General features: G+C 38.1%; 1 protein-coding gene across 4 annotated transcripts in view; it reads left to right on the top strand.

Moving 5' to 3' along the window:
- Positions 1–25,738, top strand: part of KCNK2 (potassium two pore domain channel subfamily K member 2) — a 130,668-nt gene that overhangs the window by 87,442 nt on the left and 17,488 nt on the right. For all 4 annotated transcript variants that reach the window (XM_014264418.3, XM_026791048.2, XM_005483014.4 and 1 more), the window contains 2 exons: positions 15,845–16,005; positions 18,375–18,561. In XM_014264418.3, the coding sequence (XP_014119893.1) occupies positions 15,845–16,005; positions 18,375–18,561 (348 nt within the window). The remainder of the gene's footprint in view (positions 1–15,844; positions 16,006–18,374; positions 18,562–25,738) is intronic.

The following is a 25,738-nucleotide window of genomic DNA, read 5'->3' as shown; positions in this document are numbered from 1 at the left end:
TCTTGGATGCATGTCATCGGTCCCTTTGAGAACAGTGAAGTGTTATGCAATGTCTCTGAGGGATTTTTCAAGAGTCTTGGGAGGCCCAGCCAGGATCTAGTTTATGCAGGTCTAATCTCTGGTAGAAAAACTAAATCTATTCATCTTCTAGAAGAGAATGTCTTAGCAACTTTGCTGAGGTTTCATACTGTGGTCAGTGCCTCTGGCTGAGCACTGGATCCTGGTCTTGGTTTTGGTCAGAGAGGTTTTATTGGAGCTAAATTCTGTGGGGTTCAAGAGTTTGTCAGACTTCTCTGCAGGGGGTGTTATGAAAGAAGTGTGGGAGAAAAGAAAATTAACTCAGCAACTGTAGGTGAAAAGAATTTTCTGCCTTTTTTTACTTGCTCATCATGTTCTGAAGTTTCAAGGCTCTTCAGCTGGGACATCTCATGTCACTTCTATAAAAGATGCAATTCCTCATCCATTTTATAGAAGATAACGAGCAGCACAGGGGTAGCTGGTAGCTGATGCCAGAAGCAGTTGTGGGGAGTAACATCTGAGGATGGTGAGTGAGCAGATGTAGCCTTTGTACCAGCTGAGAAATGCAGTGGGGCAGAAGGACACCACTTGTGGCTTCCCTGAAAAAGAGGAATTGAGTTAGCAGCATGTCTGGCTTACTTTTTGTCACAAAAAACCCGGAGAAATTTTGAATAGCTGATTTTGTTCATCAGGGAGCTCTTACAGGAAGAAGTTGTGTTATAATTTATATTCTTAATTTTATTACATGACAATCCAAAGGCGAGGGTATGCATTCAGTTTCAAGGTCTGTATTTTTCATATGCATGACATTAACTTTGCAGGGCGATATTTGTTCTTGAGTCTGCTTAAGAGTGCTAGGATTTTAAAATGAGTGATAGTAAAAGGGAAACATGAGCTGCTTAAAGAAGTGTGTAGCTTTTAGTTCCATCCTAAAAAATTGATTTGAAGTTCCTTCTCTCAAGCTGGTTTGAGAGCAAAGTTTCTCCTAGTCTTGCACCATTGTTACAGGCAAGCCTGCATCCAAGAATATTGATGCCAAGTAAGAAATTAATTTTTTGTTGGCTAAATGCTACCATGTGCAAAGATTATGTACTCAACAGAGAAAACTTTGGGTATGGGGATATTTTTATGTGGAAACCTGCATTTCCTAATCTAAATTGTGTGGTAATCTGTAGATTCTCAGTTGACCAAAATGATGGTTAGCAGTGGGAAGCAGCAGGGAAGACTGGCAGTGCCCTGGATGTTTGTTAGGACTCTGCAGTGCGTACCAAGGCTTTATGAGCACAGGGCTGAGCCATGCAGCTGAGGCACACCGTGGAGTTTTCAGCTGAAGAGGGCTCCATGGAAACTTCAATTCCGGCCTCTGTATTTCTCCACTGCAGACATCACAGTATCACAGTTATGATATATATTTTTTCCCCTCCAGTTCTACTGATATATGAAAATGAGCATCTGGAGGCTATTGTTCAGGATAGAGGAGGTAGCATCAAGTGGCTTAGTCATATCCAGTAGCCTTTTTAAAGATGTGCAGGGAAATAATTTTGGTATATAGAGCCAGTTACTCCCTCTCTAGAACTGCACACACTTATTTTCAGGTCACTGTGTTCTTTGCTTGAATTGGAAGAAGCATTGCCTATTTAGAAAGAGAAAAATATATAATTTAAATTTTTTTACTTTTTTTTTTCGGTCAATACTTACTGGAAAATATATTTAACCTCAAAGGCAGATAATTTTTTAGAGATATTTGTTGAAAATGGTTATATTATTCTGGTAGCTGATTTACATTTTAATTGGCAAAAGTCTTCTCAAGATAGGGAAGGTCGTTTGTGCTTCATCATCAACATATTGTCTTTCCCCACTTCTGAGGCATCTCATCAGCACAGGCAACCTGAAATTTCACTTTCAGAAGTGTGTCCAGTACATGTTGGTGGTTTTTTGAGGAGTTTTATATACCATTGAAGATTCTGATGTTTAAATTTGATTCCTCTTTTTCACTTCAACAGATAGAAGACTGACTCTTTTTATGGAGACTCATGATTTGGTCTGTTTTCATTATAGTGTGCATGTATTTGTAACCTGTATAAGTGAATACTCAGGGAAAGAGTGCTCAAAACTTAGTCTTACTATCTTTTTGGAAGGACATTTCTTGTTTGCTTTGATAAATGCAGCAATATGAATTCATAAGAGCTACTGTTACTGTATTTCTGGAACACTTTGATTTAGCTTGAGCTAATTTCTGAAGCAATTTTCTTGACACAAGTAACAAGGAGAGGCACATCTGTTGCACCTAATTAATTTTTGTGTGTGGATGCTACATTAGTATAATTGAAGACATGAAAAGAATATGATACTATTATGTAGAATCTTTTCATGTCCTCTCTGTTTCCTGAGTGTGGTTGTATGAGAGTCCTAGGTCTACTTGTTCTCATAATGGCTATTTCAATTAGAGGCAGCTCTGGATCATTCAGCTTTACCTGCGTGCCTTCCTCTAGAAGGCATCCTTACCCATTTTATTCTGCTGAAGGATGAATTTGAGAATAGTATTTCTTTTGAGAAAAGGTTCCATCTGTAGATATTTTGTCCATGTGTAGGCATTTCATTAAGGATTTATTTAGGTTCCAAACTTTTTATCTGTATTGATTCTTCTAAATCGTAGAACTATGTATAAATTAAATTAGAGTAGAATTGTTTAGAGAAAATATTTCTAGTCTGATTGTTCATAATTTTAATGTATGTAGTGCTCTAGGGTTCAGGTATCAAGGAACTCAAATTACCAGCAGTCCCTGCTGGAATAAGTGTTATGGCCATTCATGCATTTATAATTCTTATAGTGTGGGATGTTATCCTCTTTGTTTCCTTTCTTTTGTTATGATTTGAATACAAAAACACTACTTTAGAATGATTTTAGAAACTACAGGTTTTTGGAAAACCTTTAGGTCCCAGGAATTCTTCCTTTTGACTGGGGCTAGCATATGTTGGACTACAGATACAGAGGACAGTAGTTTTTCAGTCTTATTTTGGGGAAAAAATTTGTTAAATTCTTAAATGCTTAAATTATTCTAACTTAAATACCTAGGATGCAGTAGGGGTTTGATTAATGTCTTGGTAGCCAGCTGAGAGCCTCAAGATATTTTGATTTTGATGTAGCAAAATTTAAAATGTGAGATGATAAACACCATAATGTTTGTTCATGATCACTTAAAGAAAGGAATCAGAAGATTTGCACTGAATCCCAGTTTGGGAGTATGAATAGACATGTAATTTATAGACTCATAGAATGGCCTGGGTTGGAGAGGACTTTAAAGATCATCTGATTCCTTCCAACACCACCACCATGGGCAGGGACATGGTCCACTAGCCCAGGTTGCTCAAAGCCCCATCCACCCTGGCCTTGAACACTTCCAAGGATGGGTATCCACAGCTTCTCTGGACAACCTGTTCCTCAGGCCTTCTCTTCTCCAGGCTGAACACTCCCAGTTCTCTCAGCCTGTTTACATTTTTGAGGTGCTCCAGCCCTCTGACCATGGCCTCCTTAGCCTTGCACCAGCACTTTCACATCCCCCTTTTGGGGACCCCCAGCTGGATGCAGCGCTCCAGGTGAGGTCTCACCAGAGCAGAGTAGAGGAGGAGGATCACGCTGGTGCTGGTCACACTTCTTTTGATGCAGCCCAGGATATGGTTGGCTTTCTGGGCTGCCAGCACATATTGCTTGGTCATTTAGCTTCCATCTGTTGGTGTGTAAACATAAATAATTCATTTGATGGCTCTTTTCCTGCCAAGAGTCACAGAGCCATACTGAAAATGCAAAATGGCAACAAATATTTCCCCCCCTGCCCCGTTTTTGTGTTGACAGATTAAGCTGCAAGATATACCTAACTAACTGACAAAATGCTTTCACAAATATTTCTGGGCCCCCAAAAAAGGTCCTGGTTAAAGTGAGCTAAAAATTTTTAGGCTTCAGTTTGATATCTTAATTCCTTGCTGGAAAATTAATTCTTATAATCTGAGGATTATGGTATTCTCTTGGTGAATAGTCTCCACTGGAATCAGACAATTGCAGCATAAATAAATGTATGTAGGCATTGGGTGGGATATTTTTAAAACAGTAACAATTTTTCCCAGTTACACCAGTTAGGTTCCATTCTGGCTGCTTGAGGAAAGTGAGATCCCATAAGCAAAAGCAGCTGGAGTTGCAAAATATTTTGAGTAATATCTTTCCATGCTAATTCCATTTAGGAGTCATATTTAAAATAGGAGACAATTTTGTTCTCATATTTGGACACTAGATAGTAACTCTAACTTCCTTGTTCAAGCTGAGTATAGAGCAAGTAATATTGGGGAAGTATATATTGCAGTTGTAAAGAAGGCTTCTGCAAAATCAGCTGTTGCTATTTGCCCAAAAAATTGAAGGAACTAATTTTCAGCATTTGACTTCTTAGATAGCCTTTAGTATAGAGATTCTTGCTTATGTAGATTTTCAGGATCACACGTTCCTAAATAAATGAGAATATTTGGAGGGAGAAGATGGCATCTAAATTTGTTTTCTGGCAAATAGTTTCTGAGTGAAAATACAAATGCATTTAAAGAAAATGAGCGCAGATTTCTTTCTCTATATAGATTTTTTTCCTGAAATATATAATGGGAAATGTTAAATTCTATACGTTTTCTTTTCCAAACTGACCCTATATGGAATTCACAGTAGCTAAAATGTTGATAAAGCTTCCCCTATAATTAAGGATGAGCCTGATCTACTATTTTTTAATTCTGGTGGTAATAGAGTAGTAGTGACCTTCAGTGGGTCTAATTGGCAGATGTTATTTTCTGAAACACGTTTCAGAGTGTGATAATAACCATAGAAAAATTAACATCAATATGTGCTATCTGCTGAAAATGCTATTAATGCTCTTCTTAGAATATATATAAGTATTACTGTTCTTACCTTTTTTAATCCACCTTAAAAGGCTGAAAAAGAGCACAGGGTATGCTGTAATTAATGTGTCTTCTCAGTGCAGGGACAATTCTATTTAAAAGTCATTAAGATTTATTGTCCTTAGCTTGAATAATTGCTGTGCTGTCCATATCTCCATATGTACTTTCATGTTTTAGGGGAAGAGAAATAATATTGTTGTATATTCAAGAAAATGTTTAACTTGTTTTTCAGTTCAAAGAGATATTGTGCTTTTGATGAAAAGGGAGCTGTGGCTTTCAGAACATGTACTGTCGCTTAAGGAGAGACAGAAAAATGTAAATGGAGCTTTTGTGATTTCAAATTGGCAGAACTATTTATTCAAAGTAGGAGCTAGATCAAACCTTCATCCATTAAACTTAAAACTTTTATACTGAAGTACATCAATATGTACTCCTCAAAGGCCATTCCTTCTCCTTTTCTGCCTTCACTTTACTGTCTGGCAGTGGTGATGCAATCCAGGGCTTCATTTGTTTCTGGTGTCTTCCCTGGGTCATCATTTGCTCTCAGGTGTGCTCTCAGACTTTGCATGGTATGAAATGCCCTCAAGGAATTTAGATTTAAATAGGACAGAAGGCTGATAGTCTGAACTGGGATCTAAAGCTGGGGTTGGGGGAATACCTGGGGGTCTTTTGGGAAGACCAGGGAAGAGGGAGGCTGTACCTTGTGCCTCACAGCCATGATGGTGAGAATCATTAAATATGTGAGCTGGTGATCTGAGGTCAGATGCTCCAGTTGTTTGCCTTTTGATTTCCCTTTGCTCAATATTTCTTTTATTTTTTATTACTCTAGGTTGGTGTGATTGGTCTGAGACCATACTCCACACTGGTCTAGAGGAGGGTGAATACATATCCCATAGTCCAAACAAGCCCCAGAGCTGTGCTTGTAGAGGCAGATGGCTCAGTCCACAATAGCTTACCTATTTATATTCCAGCTGAGGGCTTTGGAGGGTAGGAAAAGAAGTGGAATAATGCTTGGGAAGTATCTTTACATGTAGGCAACTTTTATAGATTTTTGTTTTAGTGTTTCTTTCCCTCATAAACTGGAATACAAGATTTTATAAATATGAGATCTTTAGCTGAAAGTCTTCTTCTCTGTCTCATGAAGCATTCTATCCCCATTTGAACTACTTTCATATGTGCAGGTGAGGTGATTAGAGACTTCTAAAGATTCCACTTGCTTTGTAAAAGAAAAATCACAGCCTATATACTTTTAAAAAAGGTGTAAAGGTAATAATTGCTCACAATTTTGCTATGCACTGAAATTCCTGTAAATCGTACTGGCTTTTTTCAAAAGCAAGCAGGGAATATAAACAAAATACTTCAGTGTACTAAAAGCAAAAACATTTGGAATTTATTTTGCACTGCCTGACAATAATAATTTAAATGGCTTCACAACATGCACAGAGAAAATTTTACGTTCAATTGCTTCTCTGTTAGGAACTCCTGTTTAGAATCATAAACTTTTATAAGAAACTTCTTTTCTGTAGATGCCTATCTTTAGACTGCTCTTAGCCAAAGAATCAGTGAGAATGTCTGCAATGGCAGCTCACTAAGTGTCTGGATGGAGACATGGAAGAGGCATGGCAAGACCCTTCTCTCAGTGAAAAAGGCATTGCTGGGGTGCTGGTGAGGCACAGAGGGCTCATCCTCCTCTGCAGAGGAAAATCCCACACACCTGCATCGTTTAAAGTCACTGAAAACTGAAAGCTCTGGAAGCAGAAATCAATTCTTGTTCCTCGGAATATTTCTGTAGTCTTGTAATTGCACTTTCTTGAATTGCTTGGATAATGACATTTTATCAAAAATCTTTTGTTACATGTTGTGGAATTCTGTGAAATTAAAGAGCTGGTGACAGTGTGATTTCAGTCATGGCAATGTTGAAAAATCAGTTGAAAATCTGCTCAGAATTTCTTTTGATGTGCTTGTTCATTTTTGCAGATGTATATGCTAAAACAATTAGTATGCTCATGCTCAGTTATTTAACCTCAATAGAGATAAATGTAAACATTTTTAAAGTTAAACATGTCACTTGCTTTGCTGAATCAGGCATGTAACATATAAGTAGTTGGAAGTCAAAGGGGAAATTCAGAGAAAGTTACTTATGCATGGTGCTTCATTTTTTTTCTCTTAGTAAGATTCTATATTAGTCTTAATTCCAAAGATTATTGGAGGAGAAAAAAGAGAATAACAAGGAATAAGAGGCTACTTCACACCTTCATGCACCTGATGAACCTCACTGGCAAAATATTAATTTTCTTTTTTAAGAAAATAATAATATTAATAAAAATCTTCAGAGCCTTTTATTTTAGAAACTTGGTAATATTCCTTCTTTTTTAACCGTAACATTTTTTGTTTTATAATATGCTGGTAGGACTGCATAGAGAAGCATTTTAGTAGTAATAAAATACTCAGCTATTTGACCTTATGCACAAAATAATGTGTGTGTATATATTTTCTCTTGAAGACATATTCTCTTTCTTATTATTTGTCTTATAAATATTAAACAAGTCTGTATTTAAATATGTACAAATGGGGAATTTTTCTATCCTGATATAGATATCTCTATCTATATACAGGTATTTCTGTCACTGCTGCCCATCTGCCCTGGACTGCTGTTTTTGCCAGGATTTCCCTGGATACATGGGCTGTATATGTGTAGCTTATAAGGAAGGATAGGTACAGGAAGAAAAAACTGATGAAGTAAAATAATTACATTTTTGAACACTGACTTGGGGAAAGGCCTCTTGAAGTGAAACAGGGTGTGTGAAAAGTTTAAAACCAGAAAGAGGATTGTAGTTTACCTTACAGGTCTGTTACCTGCAGTCATTTTGACCACTTGTATCAGCTTGTCATGGTCTGATCCAAGGCTGCTGAGTGCAGGATTATGGGATTTGCAGTTCTTGTTTTAAATCTGTGACTTCGCTGACCCCAAGGTGTGTTCAGAGTTCATTGCTCTAAGTCTGGCATAGCTTAATTTGTCAGTGCTTCTACAACATTTTATTTCTGGTAGGGAAGATAGAAACATGTGCAGGCAGGGTGGTTTTCTGTAGTGCAGGAAAACGTATGGATTGCCTTGTCCCTAGGATGGAGAGGCCAGCAAGAGCCTGTTTTACCCAGCACCCACTGAGAATTGATTTATTTGTAAACAAAAATGCAGACTTGTTTCTAGGAAACTAAACGATTGTAAGAAGCCATCAAACGCTAAAAAAAGTTATTTCAGATTTCCATTAAAGTTGTGGCATCAGGTTGTTTTTTGTCACTACATGTAAAATTGACCATTTTTATTTCTATGGATCATCTGGAACAATGTATTTTATCTACACATCAGTACATTGCTAATGAAGTTTTTTTGCAGAATGAATGTTGCTTTGTCATATTTGATATATGTTTACACTTAATAAGCATATGTGGCTAGTAAAAGTTTAATGAAAGGGTGGAATATAAACTTTTCACTTTAAAGTGCATCATGTTTTTGCTAGCTGCGTTAGCCTGGCATCCTGCTCCCATGAAGCTATCTCACTCAGAGATAAGCATGTGGGAATTCTGGTTTTTGAAGCAGTTTCAATTTTGTTAGAATAAGAATTAGAGGTAAAAATTAATGCAAACAATAACAACAACAACAAAAAGGAAATAATTGAAAAAAGCACAGAAGTTCTACTACTGATGAGCTGTAGATACTGTTTACTGGGCAAAGTGACAGCTGCATGAAATGCAGAATCTGTGCTGAGAGCCATCTGAGTTGATGTTTAAGCTTCTAAGAATATTTTAATAATCATTACCCAGTTCCTTTAGAAATTGCCTTAGCAACTCAGTGTGAGCTATTGAATACTGCCATATCCATACAGAGACCTTTCTTGGAATACTCCTTCACCTCTCCAGTACAGCACTTTGACTTGAAGGAAACTTACTTTCTATGAATATTTATAGCCTGTTCTTTTACAAGAAGTTTTATTGATTTGATTAGTGCTCCCACAGAACACAGATGAAAAGAAACCTCTGAAAGGAGATCAACCTCTGTCTTGTCAGTTCTTGAATATTGCACACTTTATTAATGTCAGTCTAGGCTTTCCTGTTATTATTCCTAGTTATAAGAGAAGTATTTGTAATGTCTTTTTTTTTTCAGACAAATTAAAAATCAGTATTTTTAATGTATTTTATTTTTGAGACTGAACATCAACACCCTCTAAATAATCTATTTCCAGTTTTGTGACACAGAATTATGGGCTAGTGCTAAAAATCAGAATCTTGTAGTTTGGGATCCAGAGAATACCAAACACCCAATAAACAGCAGCAATTTGTGACAACATGGTTCCCAAATCCCTGACTAAAACTGTGAGAATTGGCTTCTAGAAGCTGGAGTGGGTGAGTGAAGTGGTTGAGTCACCAACCCTGGAGGCATATAAATGGTGTGTAGAAGTGGCACCTAAGGACATGGTTTAATGGTGGGCTTGGTGGTGTTAGCTTAATGGCTGGACTCAGTCTTTAAAGGTCTTTCCCATCCTAAACAATTCTATGAATAAATTACACCAAACTTCTGTAAAGCAAAGATTTTTGATTTCTTAGCAGACCATGGTTGAAAATAGAGAGAACTTCATCTCTGTTATTGCACAGGGCTCTTCCATCAGGAGGATTCATGCAGGAATTTCTTAAATTGAAAAGTTAAATTATTTTCTGTACACGTAATTGATGAATTAACTTGAAGGAGGAGTGCTATCTGCATATTCATGATGGGATTCCACAGGCAGCAGCTTGTGAGCAAGGGCTGTAACACACAGTATGTTCATGAGTGAAAGAATCCATGTGTATATATAGCACAGAAATGTACTTGCAAAGCAAAAGTATTTGTATTCAATTCATTTGGGGTTTAGATTTTAAAGTAATCCTTGTACTTGTTCAACCTTCAAATTCTCTTGCTCTATGGTCAGGAATGTGTGTGCATGCACATGTGTTGGCCCTGACAGGAGGGAAGCCCAGAGCTTTTAGATATTGGCAGCACCTATCTCTGTGTATCTCTAGCTTGAGCAAGCCTGAGGGTCTTTGAGGGCTTCAAATGACAAACTTTCACTAATTAAAGGTCAGTGTAATTCATAGTGCTCAGCCACTGATTTGGTGTGAGTTATGGAGCTAAATTATATAGAGAATTTTGGACTTTCCTTCCTTCTGTGCTTCAGTTACCTACCTGTAAAAAGGGGAATAAGAATTTTCTACCTACTTTGCAATGTTGGGAGGGAAGTCACATGGAGAACTGGAAAAGCCCTTATACTTGTACTATCCAAAGCCATAAAACCTCATGAAATGTGTGCTTGTAAATATGCAAATATATAGCACAGGCATACACAAACATGTCACACTGGAAGTGTAGGAAAGAGTGAAGAGAAGGAAAGGAAAAGGGGATCAGTGTAAAAATGGGGATTGTTTTCCATGAAATGAGCACAAGTTTTGCTATTTCTGCAGTGTATGGGGGATTTCCCCATAGTCAGTATGGGTACAAATATTGTCTTGTTGTTTAATGATTATGTCTAGACCTTTATTTATGCTAAAAGGAATATCTCATTCATCTGTGATTAAGTGCATATGTCTGCTTTGGCACTGTTGGGCAGGGATGTATTTAATGCTAATCTCCTGAGCCCAAGTGCTGACCCAAAGGGAAAAAAGCATTTTATCTTCTAGAAATTCAATGAGGTACCTTTTATAAAGATTTTACCAGATAGCTCCTCAGGGCCTGGAAAAAGCATCCTTTGATCTCTTAAAATCAATTTGACACTCAGTATCAAACCCCACGTGTGCCCTTTGAGAAGGGCAGTCACTGTAATTGAGCGGGGTGGTCAGGCTGGATGTGAACCATGGAAACACCACTGGCAGAGTTTGGTGGCTGAGGCCAAGGCCATGGCACTGCTTCCCCTGCTCCAGCCTCCTGGGAGTCAGCAGCCAGCAGCTCTGCCTTTGCTCTGACTCTATGAAACCTCAGTATCAACTTTCTGTAATCCACTTTTGTGTAATTAAGAGTGTGCCTGTTCACCAAATCATTTATCCTCAGTATTGAGCTCTTCCATCAATGGACTGCATATCCAAACCTACTGCTGGGAGTATTTTCTCATACCTTAAAATATACAGCATTAACTTGGGATAATTTAAACTTTATTTCTTTTTGATATCTCATGAATGATGTCTTGTTTAATCTGAGGTTTGCCATAAACATGGAGAAAACATTTGCTTGTACTTGAATTTGCATTTCCTTGTATGGAAAGAAAATGTTTCAGAACTTCCCCAGAACTTTCAATTTTACCTGAGGTACTTGAAATAAATGAATCATAGGTGGTAGCACTCTCTTCCAGTCAATTTAGCAAGTAAAATCTAGTCTTAGAATTCTCAAAAGCACCTATAATCTCTCACATGAGAAATTACTTAATAGCTAGATAGTTTCAGTAGATGACCTGCTTTGTCTAGGTATTTTATGTAAAAATCATGCTCATTTGCAGTCTCTGTATTTCTAACTCCACTTTGAAAATGTGTATCCATGAGAGTTTTCTGAAGATATAGGTTGACTAGAAAGCAAAAGAATTGCTCTCTCTAGTTAAAACAGAAAAAAAATTTAAATTAGTTTTCAGTTTTCCTTTTTATGAAGGTTTGAATACAAGGATGCTTGCCATCTAAACAATAGTATCATGTCAATTGTATGAGAATTCATAGCATTTCAAGCTTTTTCATATTTGCAATATAATTTATTGTTTGTCATGGGGGAAGACTCAACCAAAATGTGAAACTTCAAACATTGTTCTGTTCAAAAGCGGAAATATAGAGTTATTAAAGTTACTTATATCTGCCTAACAGCGAATCTGCTTCTCATGGAAAAGTTACAGATGCTTTCATTCTCCCAGAAATATGTCAAAAAGACTATATGAAAGTAAAGAATCCTAAAAAATATTTCTTTCTTTGGATTTTTTTGTTTTTTGGTTTCTTAAAAATTCTTTTCATTTTTCATACCCCTGCTTCCACCTCTATAGCTGACCAAAGGGATACAGATTTCCTTTGAACCTGATTTGAATCTCAGGGACTCCTAGGAGTTTTGAGCTGAAGCCCTGGAATATGTTACTTTTTTGAGTGGAGCAATTAGTTACAATCTACTTACAATGGGCTTTTTATTCTTAATTCACACAGAATCAAAGAATCAGAATTGACTCAAGGGTTGCTGGAAGCTCTTTGTAAAATGCATTTCTTGTCCACAGTTGCTTGTCAGAGACAAGTCCTTTGTTCATTAAAAGCATACTGAGAATTTAGCAGGACATGAAAGGGATCTGGTGAAATGAGGAGGCAAATCATCCTCCTGGTTATGAAAGCAAAGTGGGGAGGGTACATTGGGGAAGGACAGTCTGAAAATGATGCTGACAGCATTTTGGATGAAACAGATCCCATTTAGCAAGTTAAATTTTGTACTCTGTACCGCTCATGGCAGATAGCATTGATGAAAAGCTTTGAGAGAAGCTTTCCAATGAATTTAGAAGTTTAAATCCAGCAACTTGTTAATTTCCACAATCAAACCCAAGTATATTGGGTTGAAGTGGGGAATGGACCAGTTCTAGGAATTTCCCCTCAGAAACAGGGGAAGGGATGAGCAGCACAGGACTGAGAATGTGCAGAATAAGCAGGGCACTGAGGCTGCCTGTGCAATGGGCATGTCCTGTCCCATCCCATCCAAGCAAGGAGCTCTGGGGCAGGGAGGAGCCAGCAGACTGTGTTGTCGTGTGGCTGATTCCCCAAGGTCTGCCTGTGAGCAAGGCAGACTTTATTCTGCCTCGTGAGTGGAGAGGGGAACTCTGAAGTGAAATATGCCAGGGAGTTACTGCATTGCTACTGGGGCCAGACATTCCTGCCCTCCCCATGCAGGAGCTCTGTGGTACTCAGGGATATGCAGCAGAATTCCTATGGCCACGTTCTCTTCTCCCAGCCAAAATTAAGGTTTCCTTGGTTTTTACCTAGCAACAGAATTCTTCTTTTTTTGTCTTTATTATAATTATTTAAAGAAAGAAATAATACTTTTCTTCTGACAGAAACCCCTTGGGAATTACATCAACAGTATGAAATATAAATACATTTTCTCTCCTGTTGTATAAATAATGGATTAGGTTTTCACTGGAGAAGCTGAGAGTAGGATTTAAGGACAACTTGTGTAACTCTCAAAGTAGGCTGTGGTGTACAGCAGCAGACTGTTATAAAACATGACACAGTAGGAAATGTGATTAATGTGTGATGGAAACCCCTTGGTAGATCAGGTCACTAAAGTATGTACCCTACCCATGGTTTGTGTAATGCTCAGTGAGCATCTGGGCAGAAATGAACTGCTACCTGGTGGAGTGCTATTTTATCCAGTAATGTGTGATTGAATCATACAATAATCACACAATACCTTTTTTGTTTATGGAAGAAAAGCATTTGGCAGTTTTTAAGGTAAAAAACATGAGTTTGAGCATAAAAGTGAACTAGCATCCTTCCTTCAAGGAAGACATAAGTCTGATTTAGGGAGAGCACCCAGAGCTGAATGTGAACGTGGTGTCCTCACACCAATTAGCAGCAGATGAGAAGCATGCTGCACAGCAGCAGCCTCTGTGAGAGCTTGGGGATGCTCACAGAGTGCCTGCTTGTGTTATGGGGCCAGCCAAGCAAAACTGCCTGCTTGGCATGTGCTCCACTGGGCTGGTGTTTTGTCACCATTGCAAGACATTGCTTTTGTAGAGAAGTAAATAAAACGTGACTGACAAATCCCCTAGCATGAGTTTTCTAAATCTGGTGCATCCAGACCCCTGATTCTGAATTGCATTAAGACCTCCCAGGAATTATAACCTGGAACAATTCGAGCTTCTGTTGATGCATAAACAGGCATGTTTATGAAAACAGAGTAGCTTGGATCTGCTTGTCCCTTTTTGATTGGTGATGAGCTAATTTTATTTTAAAACTTTACTTCTTTGTGCACGAAGGGACAGAGTGAACTCAGTGGAGCTGAAATTTCCTGAATTATAATTTTAACTCTGACTTTGGTTTAAGGAAGCATATTGGGTTGCTCAAAGTTGCTGTGACTTTTTCCCAGTTTTTTGAGTCAGGCTTTCTCTCATATATTGGTGCAGGGAACATTTACAAGATTGTAGGACTCTGCAACCTGTAATTGGTATTTCCTGTGATTTTGTTCCTTTTTTTTTTCCTTTTTTTGAGGTTTATGAGCCAAGATTTAGGGAAAATTTAAATATCAACTTTCTTATGTCTGACCGAATTCTATCAATATTGCATTTGTTGTTTACAGAAGTGCAGTCTGAAAGAGAATTATCTAGGAGTAAAATATATTTCCATTGTCATTTAATTTTATGGTAATGAATCATAAAATGGCCTGGGTTGGAAGGGATCTCAAAAGATCATCCAGTTCTTGCTTCCCTGCCATGGGCAGGGACAACTTACACTAAACCACATTGCTCAGAGCTCCATCCAACCTGGCCTTGAACTCTTCCAGGGATGGGGCACCCACAGCTTGTCTGGGCAACTCATTCCAAGTTAAGTGAGGGACATTTTGTCTTGGGTGTTCTGAAGGGAAAAAGTAGTTTTAGCAACAGGGCTTTGGTGTAGCTTTCCTACATGAGAACAGAATCAGAAATTAAGATAATAAGTTTCATAAAGGAAATCTACCATCATGCTCAGAATCCTTAAATAAAAATACTATTTAAATACAATAGTTAAGGCATTCATTAAATGCAGTCTATATTGCAGGAATTTTGTCAGGTTGTGAAAAAAATGTTAAGCTACTTTAAAAATAAAATTGTTCAGATTGTTTCCAGAAAAATGGATTTTCTTTGGGGGATTTCTGTGCCTATGATGTTTTTCTTATGAAAAATTTAAGACACTAAGACAAATTTCTCAACTACATGCCTAACTACTTTGCTTTTTATTTGCAAGTTATTTTTCTAACAAGAAGGTAATGTTAAAAGAAGCTTTTGTCTGATTTCTGAAGATAAGCCTTTTTATGTCAAGTTTTCCCTTTTGCCTCCTTTGAAGAGCATGTTGTTCTGCTAAAAAGTGAAATAATGTCAGAAATTCTGGGGTGTTACTGCTACTGCTCCCTCAAAACATGACTGATCCTTTGGAGGAGAAAAACGTTTGAATTAAAACCCAGGACTTGAGTTCTTGAAACTTTTTTGTAGGGTTCTGCCTGTGTGACCTTGTCCAAATCATTAAATACTGATCCTGGGAGATGTACTGAGGGCATTCCACAGGTGCTGCCCCCTGTGCTCTTTGTGTTTCACTTTCTCTCTTCTGAGTGGACCAGCAGCAATGGAGCCATCACAGGAATTTGGGATGCTCTTTTACGTAAGCCTCTGAAGACCAAATGATTTCCACTTTCAAATGGACAGCGCCATGAGCTGTATCTCTAAGCTTTGTTTGAAGGAACTAAAACCTTTAATAACGAAGAATCTAGGCAGTCCCATTTATGGTTGAAATCCCTGCTTTGCTCATCCAAGTGGTTTGGGCTTTTTAAAAGCCGCTTCACTTTGAAGCTTGGCACATGTGAAGGAAAATGATGTTGCTTACAGGTGCTGTGTTGTGTTTAAACCTGTGTAATTTACAGGTGCTGCAGCACATTCTGGCAGTCTGAGGCATAGATCAATTAATTGCTATTAACTACATGTAGTAGATGATAAGAGAGTAGCTCCAAGAGGATTGTACAATGGTACATTCTAATTTAATTTCTCTCAATGTTTGCTGTGTCATATGGTTCACCTGGCTAGCCTGTTTTTAACTGCTCTGTTCCACAGTTCTTTTAAAACTTATAATGTATAATTTGTAACCTATTAAACATCTCAAGTTGTTTGCAATTTAGGCTTTGGAAACATCTCCCCACGCACACAAGGTGGAAAGATATTCTGTATCATCTATGCCTTATTGGGAATTCCTCTGTTTGGTTTTCTGTTGGCTGGTGTTGGAGATCAACTAGGGACAATCTTTGGAAAAGGAATTGCCAAAGTAGAAGATACCTTTGTTGTGAGTATGCTCACTGCCTCATTTTATTCTTTTGCTGCTTGTTCTGAATCTCACAGGTGAAATGAAAAGTCTGAAAAACAGGGTATAGCTCATTGTTGCAATCAGATGGGCAGGAAAAGGTAGGAAGGACTTGGCACAGTCTGAACTTGCTAATGAACACCTCTGAGAATTGGGTGAAGACACATTCCCTACTATTGTTATGGCTGGGAAGAGGAACAATTCCCAAATAATTTTGGTTTTGCTCTTTCCTTGTTACTCATAAGCCTGCTGTGATGCTTACCCTTAAAGGTTTTTATCTAGATTGTGATAGGAAATGTATTCACTGAGATTTTTGAAGCAATGAATGCTTAGTAACCAAGTTTTTAGCTGTTTGCCTCAGCACTGCAGGTGTTAGGACTGGTTTTCACCACCAAGCCCTACCTTTGCATGCAGGACACCTTTTCTCTATGGAGAAGGTCTGACATGGCTTTGTTTTTGATGCAGAGCAAACTGGGCCTGTGCTAAGAAGTCTTATGTAACAGGCAAACACAAGCTTGAAAGCTTTTTAAGAAAAGGCATTTTTGGCTTTGAAACATCAGTTCGTGTCCAGACAAGGTACTGGTGGATAACATAGATTTCCATTGAGATTTGTCTGAAAAAGGCAAGAACATTCCATAAGAACATTTTATAATTTCTGGGTTTTCATAGCTGATTTCTTTTTTTTTTTTTTCTTAAAGGTATAGAAGTTCTGAGATCAATTTGCTTGTAGAGATAATGATTTCCTTTTTTTTAATTCTGGGTGTATCCCTACAAGAAGAATGCCCCAAGATAAAAAGCAGTATCATTCCCTCTTTTGGCAATATCTGAGTGAAAACATTGATCTTGATGTTGCAGTCTGGGACACTCTCTAATTCTGTTTATTAACTTGCCTAAAGAACTGGGAGATGCTGAGGGGTCAGAGCAGGTGTAACACCTTGTGTTATTTTGCCATAACACAAGCTATTACTCTGTTTTGGGTTACAAAAGCTTGACCTTGGTCATGCTGACAGTAAACACAGTTCCCACTGAAACTTAAAAACAAGAAAACATCCATTGTGAACAACATGATTTCATTTTCAGTCGATTTCTGTGGAAGTTTCTTGTATAATCCCGTCTTTTAGGTTGAACTGACATGCATTGGATGGATGAAAGATGTCAAACTGGCTGGGCATGCAAAATGGAATTTTGCAGGGGTCTGTTCTAGCTGAAGTGCAGTTTAGAAAAATGTTAGTAGCATACATCACAGCTAAATGATGTGGTTCATTAAATCTGCAGATGGTCTCAAGCTGGGGAGACAACTAAAACTTGGAGGATCAAAATGATCTTAAAATTTTTGAAAAGCAGTCTGACTAGATAGGATTAAATTTAAGCAGGACAAATTCAAAGTAATGCATGAAGGAATAATAAAATATGCAGCTGCATATCAGGAAACAGCTGTCTAGGTGCAATTTTATGGAAATGTTCTGTGGACTCTAGAAGTTAACACGCTAACATGGGTTAATGTCATCCTGCCATGGAAAATAGGCAAAGCATAAGAAAGGCTCATTCCATTCCATTTTGTACTATTTTTTTGTATCTACTTTTGAATACAACACTTAATGAAACATGGCCTAGTTTGCTGGTGTCAAGGGAATGCAAGAAAATTAGGAAGGGGAGGAAAAGGAAATAAATAAATTTGGTTTAGAAAGAGAACACCCGTGAAAGTTTGCTGGAAAGAGAAAATTAACAATTTCTGTATTTGTCTTGGAGTGGACCATAAACAGTACACTTAAACAGAAGGAGTTGAGATGTAGGTTAAGAATTAGGAAAATTATCAGGCGACAAGAGTATGATCACAGGTTGCCTGGCCAGTAATGTATTTGCAGTGGCTTAGGCAGGTTTATTTTGTCCTTGGACAGGTTTGGCTCTCTTACATCCCCTCCAGCTCTGCTTTGTAGGATATGGTTTAGCTGATTATCTGATTGCAGAGAACTGTATGATTAAAATTCACCTTATTTAGTGGATGTACAAAATGAGAGAAATTGCGGGTGCATGCACTACTTGTAACTCACTCAAATGTCTAGACAGCCCTCAAAACTTATACATCCTCAGCTGTTGGTATTTCTGTATGCTACCCGTGAAGAGTCCAGCCCTGCTCTGCATTTACTGCTGGCAAATGTTTCCTAGGGTAGTCATACTTGCTTTGAAACCCTTTTCAGAATAAAATCCTGCTCGAGTTTTCCTGTTTGTTTGAGAATTATAATACAGTCCTCTAAAGCTGTGTAGTGCACACTGGGGGGTGATGGCTGCTGATGTGCATGGGTGCAGTTTTATTATCAATGGGTTTCCTCTCTTTCCCCTTTCCTTTCCAGAAATGGAATGTGAGTCAGACAAAGATTCGCATCATTTCAACAATAATATTCATTCTGTTTGGCTGCGTGCTGTTTGTTGCCCTTCCTGCAGTTATCTTCAAGCACATAGAAGGCTGGAACACGTTAGATGCAATTTACTTTGTGGTCATCACTTTAACTACCATTGGATTTGGTGACTATGTTGCAGGTAAGAGTTTTTTCATAACTCTTTGTCTTATAATGTTTTGTACAGTGATATTTATTCTGCATTTTTTTTCTTAGTTTTGGGACAGATGTAACTCTCTTGTGGTACTCCTCTCCCAGCTTTATCCTTCTTCATTCATGTGATGGGGCCTGTCCTTGTTTTGGTTGATGTGGCAGCGTAGAGACAGGAGGTGGGACAGTGAAATTTATGGTGCATTTCTCTGCCTACTGTATTTTTCTCTTCCTATCCTATTAAAAATTAAGTCGACTATCATTCAGGTCAGGGTTTTGTTTTATTTTTCTTACAGGTTGCAAAGTGCAAGCACTAACAGAGCATTTTAATCTGAATACATTTTTCAGCTGGACTTGTTTGAAATGCCTTACCCTGTGAAGTGATAAAAGTTTTGTGTGCATCCCTTACTTTCAAAATATTCCAGAGCTCTCTTTCTGCCATTGAAATGCCCATGTTCTGTAGGATCTGCTGCATCCTACTCTGTGATTCCTTGTCAGTACACATTTGCCCATGTGTTTTTTGTAATGTCAGGAGAAGTTTTAGCCCCACCTGTAGATAACATGTCCAATTCTTATGGTTCCATTAAGCTGAATTAGTTGTAAATAACTTTGATATACTGAGCTAAAAAAAAAGTCTGGGCCAGTTCTATGTGTTAACTTTTTTCTTGAAAAGATGTCAGTAGTGTTAGTTCACCTCTTAGATTTGTGTAAGTATGTGCTGTTTGTGCACACTGATCCAAGTCAGTGATGTGTAGAGGTGAGGATGAGGAACTCAGAGCTTTGTTCTCCAAACCTAAGACTTGCTTTCCTTGGCCTCATCTGATGCTTCTGCTGATACAGAACCCTCATTTCTCTCATGAAATGCCTCTCCCCACCTCTGAACTCAGTGCAAGGCAGAGGTGGCTCACAAGGCCTTTTGTGCTGCTCTGCTCTCAGTGAGAGACTCTGCTGGAGGGAATTGTTTTTGGTAGACACTCCCAGGCTCTGGGCTCCTCCTGTGCCTTGTGTGAGCCCGTGGCTGTTGTGTGAGTCCAGGTGTGCCAAGCTGAGGCTCTCAGGTTGGGTAACTCCTCTTGTAGATGTGCCTGAAGTTTTGCCTTGATGGCAGAAAAGGGTCTTGTCACTGGCAGAGGTTTTTCACGTTGGTAAGGTCCAACAAGGACCTCTACAGTGTTGGAACTGCTTGACATATTTATAAATGATGTGGGAAAAATGGGGGTAAAATTAGTTGTTGTTGAAGATACTAAGCTACTCAGGCAGCCGGCATTTTTAGACTGCTTGCCAACTTGCCAAAGACTCTTGTAAATTATAGAACTGAACTGTAAAATAGCAAATCAAATTTCTTTTGACTTTTACATAGTTATTCATGATGTTTCCAAATGTCTTTGTATGTATCTTGACTTCTGCCTTCCGTTTTCTTTCCTGTATTCTTTTTCTTATTTTCATTTTGTCTTCAGAATTTGTGATTCTGGTCAGATAACAAGTAGGATGAAATGAAATAAAAAATTTATGCTGTTTCTAAGTCAAGAATCTGGGTGTTTTAGACTTTCATTCCTAAAGGGTATGTGTATGACAGGGAATAAAAATGATAGTGTATAAAGGCCTGGTTATATTTACTGTAAAGCATTATGTGAAATAGCCCACTTGGCTCTAACTAGAACACTGAGTACATTCATCATTACTCCCATTATAAATTTCCATAGACTTTTCTATTTGCAGACCATTTGATATCATAATTTTTTTCCTACATTGTCTGCTTTTTAATTCTACCAGGAAACACTTTCTCTTTCTACAGAATGTCCTTGAATTGTATTGTTCTATAGCTGATGGCCTTTTATGGTTCACTTGAAAGATGTTCTTTATTTAATTTCAAATCCTACTGTACCCATTATTTCAAAGCATCAGAAATGTTGTCTAGTTTCTTTGAGCCACATGCATAAGACTTGCATTTGAACTGCAATATGTTATTGACCTAAAGGGGCAATGGGATTTGTACTTGCAGGGAACATGCTCAAGAGAGCAGGGTTAAGTGGCTGTCTCCATCACAGCTGGGAGGTTAACATTCCCATGGGACTGTATTCTGACAGGGATGAAGTCAATAATATCTTTGGGTGAACTAAAATACTCTGGTTTTGACCAGTGACTTGATGGATTTTTCAAAAATTTGTTTTCTTTGCAGTACATAATTGGCCAGTTAAATAAAAATTTTGAAAAAGAGGTAAGGTATTAATTCATTGAGCTTTGCATTGTTGAAGTTTTCAGTCATTGGTGTAAGTAAAAAGCTATTTGAGGGGAACTGACATTGCAATTCTCAATAGAGCTGATAGAATTTGTCCCAAGAGCTAAGCTTATTAATTTTGAGGAAGTAGGTAGAATTTTTTGCACCCCAACAAATCAGTACATTTTCTTCATGATTTTTTGGTTTGTTTGTTTGTTTCTCTTTTAGGTAGGTCATAAATACAGAGTGGACAGTAAGGGCCACTGAAATTTTTGTGGTAGGCTTTGTCTGGAGAGCTCTCCTTGAAGGTTAGGAAAACTGAGTGTCACAAACAAGGGAGAAACATGAAGAGTTAAGACCTGTAATTCTGTATAAGGCTGTAAAAGAGGTGGTCATGATAGAATATTGTGGTTCTAGAGCATGCTGGTCTTGGTTCTGGTTTGCCATGGTGAGGAAAAACCATCAGAAGGAATGATGCTTCAGTCTGTTTAATGCCTAGGTGCAGATATTTTGAAAAACTCCTCGCACTGGCATTAATTTATTTGTTTTTCTGACTTTTTTTCCTTAAACAATATTTACAATGAAAATTACCTTCTCCCAGTTAGCATTATAGTCAAATTTAAAGCATAATGGTGGCAGTGATGGTCTGACTGGCAATTATATCAGAGTGTACTTCTTGCAATAAAAGTCAAATGGATAATTCTTTTAGCACTCTGGAGGCCCACATGATAATCCATGTATGTGTGTCGGTTTTGGCCCATAAAGTTTCCTTAAAACCCTGAAAATCCTATGTATTTGAAAACTTTAAAGTATTTTTTTCTGGGAACTGCCATCTCAGAGGAAAAAACCCATAATTTTACAAGCCCCACGTAATCCCGTGGTTGTGTTAACATTTGTGTTGGTGTGTGGGGAAAAATTTCTGAAATACCCATCATTTTTCACTGACATGAAACTTTCTGCTTTCTGGTGCCACTGCTGTAAGAGCTATAAAAAAGCCCTGAAGAACTTTCAGGAAGTAAAGAACAGAGTGTTACTCAACAGCTGTACCAAGAGGGAACCAAGAGCTGAACACAGGATTCAGGAATGTAATGGTATCACTGACTGTAGTACAGGCTGTCATATTAGAAATTCTTTTAGTTCTCCAGGATTTTCTTTAGAACTTTCTTTTTTGTCCTGCAGACCATGTACTCTATTTGCAGAAACCAGAATGAGGAAATGTTCCCTTTGTTAGTCAGAGTCTAAGGAGTTATTTGGAGCCTGTGGAAACTTCAGCTGGGGTTTCCATCAGCAAGAAAAGCCTTAAGGAAAATATAATAGACTGATCATTCCTGTGCATGCAAGGAAGGATAAGATGAAAAGCCCTTGCAATTCATGTTCAGGAAAATATATGAACAGTATTCCAAAAAAATTGACTGCTTCTCTGTCTTATGAAATTACTTGATTTTTCAAATTTTTAGAATTGTTTCATTTTTTTGGAGGGAGAGAAATAATTTTTTTTTTTATTTGAAGAAATTTATTGTAGCTTTTTGCAAAAAAGAAGAAAAACTGTACTACAGCCTGCACTGCCTTATGAATATCAGAACATAGTCAAACATCCCTTTTCTGGTTTTCAAGAGAAAACATTGGCTTTAACATGACAGAAGAAAACACAACCAAAACTATTAATATCTTGTGAAAGAGAAAAAGAAATCTTCTCATGTTTAATGTGTCATGATTTCAGTAAAATGAAATATATTTCTGGGCACTAAGGTTTGCACTGAGGCACATGAATATATCTGTATAATTGACAATATATTGTTCACATGTACAGATAAATTCTTTAACTTGCAGTGCAGTTTGGAAAGTATATTCAAATATTTCTAATGGCATTAATCTAACAGGTTTCAAATCTAAATGAGGTGACATGTCCCAGACTTGACTAAATTAAGTAGAAGGCAAAAATATAAATAACATATCAGTAGTCTGTTTCACAGTGGAGCATAATGATGATATAGGATTGTCTCAACTGGTTTGGTGAAACAGATCACAGAATTCTGAAAAAGTTACTTTAAAAATGTATTCCAACTCTTGTTGCTTTTGTGGGAGTTTGTTTTTTTTGTTTTTTTTTTTTTTTTTTCTGGTTTGGTTTATTTTCCATGTTTAAAACCTGATTTTTAACTTACTGCTGTTTCATTCTGTAATCAACTCTGCTGTATAGCCACTGTGATACACATACTTGGCTCTGCGCTGTGTTGCTTGGCCTGAGAGCCAGTTTGGAGAGAAATGAGGTATTTCAGTCTCATGGAATGGCACCGAACTGGGGCACTTGACCCGGTGGTCAGAGCAGCCCAGCTGCTCTGCTGGCACCGTGTGGTACCACGCACCAGCAGAGAGGAATTGCTGCCGTGCTGAGCCAGGGGCGTGCCCAGCATGCTGGACGAGAGCCCTGTGCCCTCCCAGAGACTCTGAGTCCCTGTTTGGTGTTTGGAGGAGCTCTTTGCCCCCTCGGGACTCGGTGTCTGTGATAGGGGCTCTCTGCTGTGAGCTGTGCTTTAGCTGAAGATGGAGCTCTGACTTGCCTGATGTCTGTGCAGGACAGCGTGTCAGGAGCGTTTTAGAGCTGTGCTTTGTTTTCTGAAGTAGCTCTCCATTTTCCACTGAGTGGCATCAAGTGGCTTCTCTGGCCCACTTACATTCCATCTCTGACAGTGCGATACTGTCTTGGCCCCAGCCTTCTGCATTTCCACATTGCCACATGAGCTAATCTTTCTCTGTCCCCCCTTTTTTTTTGCAGTCCTCAGAGGTAATTCCTTTCAAGCTGCAGGGCTGAACCTCCATGTGTCTTTGGAGTGGGACAAATTGCATCTCTGCATTAAACATGTTTGTCAGGTTTGTCCCAACGGGGATGGTTGACAGCTATTTGTTACTCTGAAATTAAAACTGGATTATATAATTTTTCTATATCCAGAGTAATTTTTACTGCTGATGAAAAATTATAGATATTTCCTTGTTTGCAATGCCAACTTTTGAATAACCCAGAAATTTTTTGCTGGTATGGAACTAAGATAGTCAATATTGACAGCACTTTCTATTCCCTCCTTCTAATTTTGAACTAAAAATGCAAAGCCAACCAACTTTATAGAAATAATTACATGTTTCTATTTTGAGCCAGTTGCTGTAGAAAGAATGGGAAAAAATGAGTGGCAACAATGAAGACAATTATTTACTTTCAAAGGGCTTGTTTTACATAAATAAATAAGTAAAACAGTATATACTTGTAACCCTGATCTCTTATCTGAGACCCAGAATCTGTCCTAAGGCATGCCTGAGATATTCACTAATGCCTTTCTTCACTGAAACAGAGTTCTTGACCTTAGTAAGGAATATGTTTGAGCCATAGAACAACTTATGTTTTCCAAAGTGTTGAAAATCCCAAATAAAATTTATTTGGCAGATGTGAGAATGATGGCAGCAGCAATACAGTGGCCTGTGATGTTGATGGATGGGAAAACTGTTTTTCTCATAGTCTTCAAGCAACTTTAGATCAAGTCTTTACCAGAAAACACCTTGGCAGTAAACTGTGGCTGCTCTTGGTAACAGATTACAGCAGTGAGATGAGACTGCTTGATTTCTTCTTCATTGTGGTTTTAACCAATTTTGGGTGGAGGCTGAAGAAAGCTGGGAAAAGCTTTGGGTTTGCCAAATAAGCAACAAACTTCATCTTCTGCCTTGTCAGCATTTTGCTTCCTAGAGGGCTGCATGAACCAATTTGCTTTGCAAAAGAAACATGATAGTGTATCATGTTGATGCTTTTTATGATGTTGCCCATAAAATCATTAGATTATCTCATATACCTCAGTAAAAGTACATTTAGCTATGCATACTCTTACCCAAATGCATTCATATCCATTTAAGTGAATTTGGTAGTTAATGAATTCTTGTAGTTTAAATTCAGTACAGTTGAGTTGTGATCACATTTCTCTATGAAATCCTGTTTAAGGACATTCCCAGGTAACTTCATTATGGCAGTTTGGGCATCACAAGAGACAGCTATGTCAGGACAAACATCCTCAGGTATGTCTGTCTCTGTCCCTTGACATTTGATTAAATTGCAAAATCATCCAAGGAGTCCTTGAAATTCAGAAGCTCAACAGCTAATAAAGGTTCTAGCTTCGAAGCCTTATCCTAGAGTATTTCTTTGGATACCTGCTGTCCCTTCAGCTTCAGGAGAGCTGAGCTTCTTTGGGCATGGCTAGATGGAGCCATCTCCTGGCCAGACAGCACAGAAAACTTGGTTGGACATTAATTTGTCCTAACTCTTGCCCCAGTGATTAACTTTGCTGTAAATAAGATAATTATAAACTGTGAAGGAAGTGCTTCCTGCAGACTGGCAGAGTTAGGTTCTGGTTTCAGTTTATAAAAATAATATGCCAAAAATGAAAAGCCAACCATAGGAGTGCTTTCTATGATACTTTCCTTTGCATTGTTTGAACAGCTGAAAAGGATGAACCAACAAGAGTGGCCCGTTACTGTAACAAAGACATAGTGGTAATTAACCATTTTTTGAATTACAGTGAATTTTGGGTGAATCATTCCTAAAATACTCTTTTACTAGATTGACATGAGATGGATGTTGTTAACAAATGATTTGGTGTTTTGTTTGTCTTGTGCTGTGACAAACTCAGCCCCTTTGGTGGCTGGATGTCTTCTGTTCTAAACAGAGCCCTGTCTTGTACCTCTGCTTGGGACTACAAAGGCATCAGGGAATATCCACCTTCGCAATGTGGATTCATCTCTTGGATAGCTGATCAAACCATTGCACCTCAATGCTTTTTAAATTTTTTTTTTTTTTTATGAAAAGGTGCCATTGACATGAAAATAAAATTTCTGTCTGGGAGGGTCCATATAAAGCTAGTCATCTAAAATTCTTTGTTATTTGCATGTAATCTCAGTCATAATAAAGCTAAATAAA

This window comes from Zonotrichia albicollis, chromosome 3, assembly GCF_047830755.1.
Source record: "Zonotrichia albicollis isolate bZonAlb1 chromosome 3, bZonAlb1.hap1, whole genome shotgun sequence".
Taxonomy (NCBI): Eukaryota; Metazoa; Chordata; class Aves; order Passeriformes; family Passerellidae; genus Zonotrichia; species Zonotrichia albicollis.
This window is presented reverse-complemented; position numbering and strand designations above follow the sequence as displayed.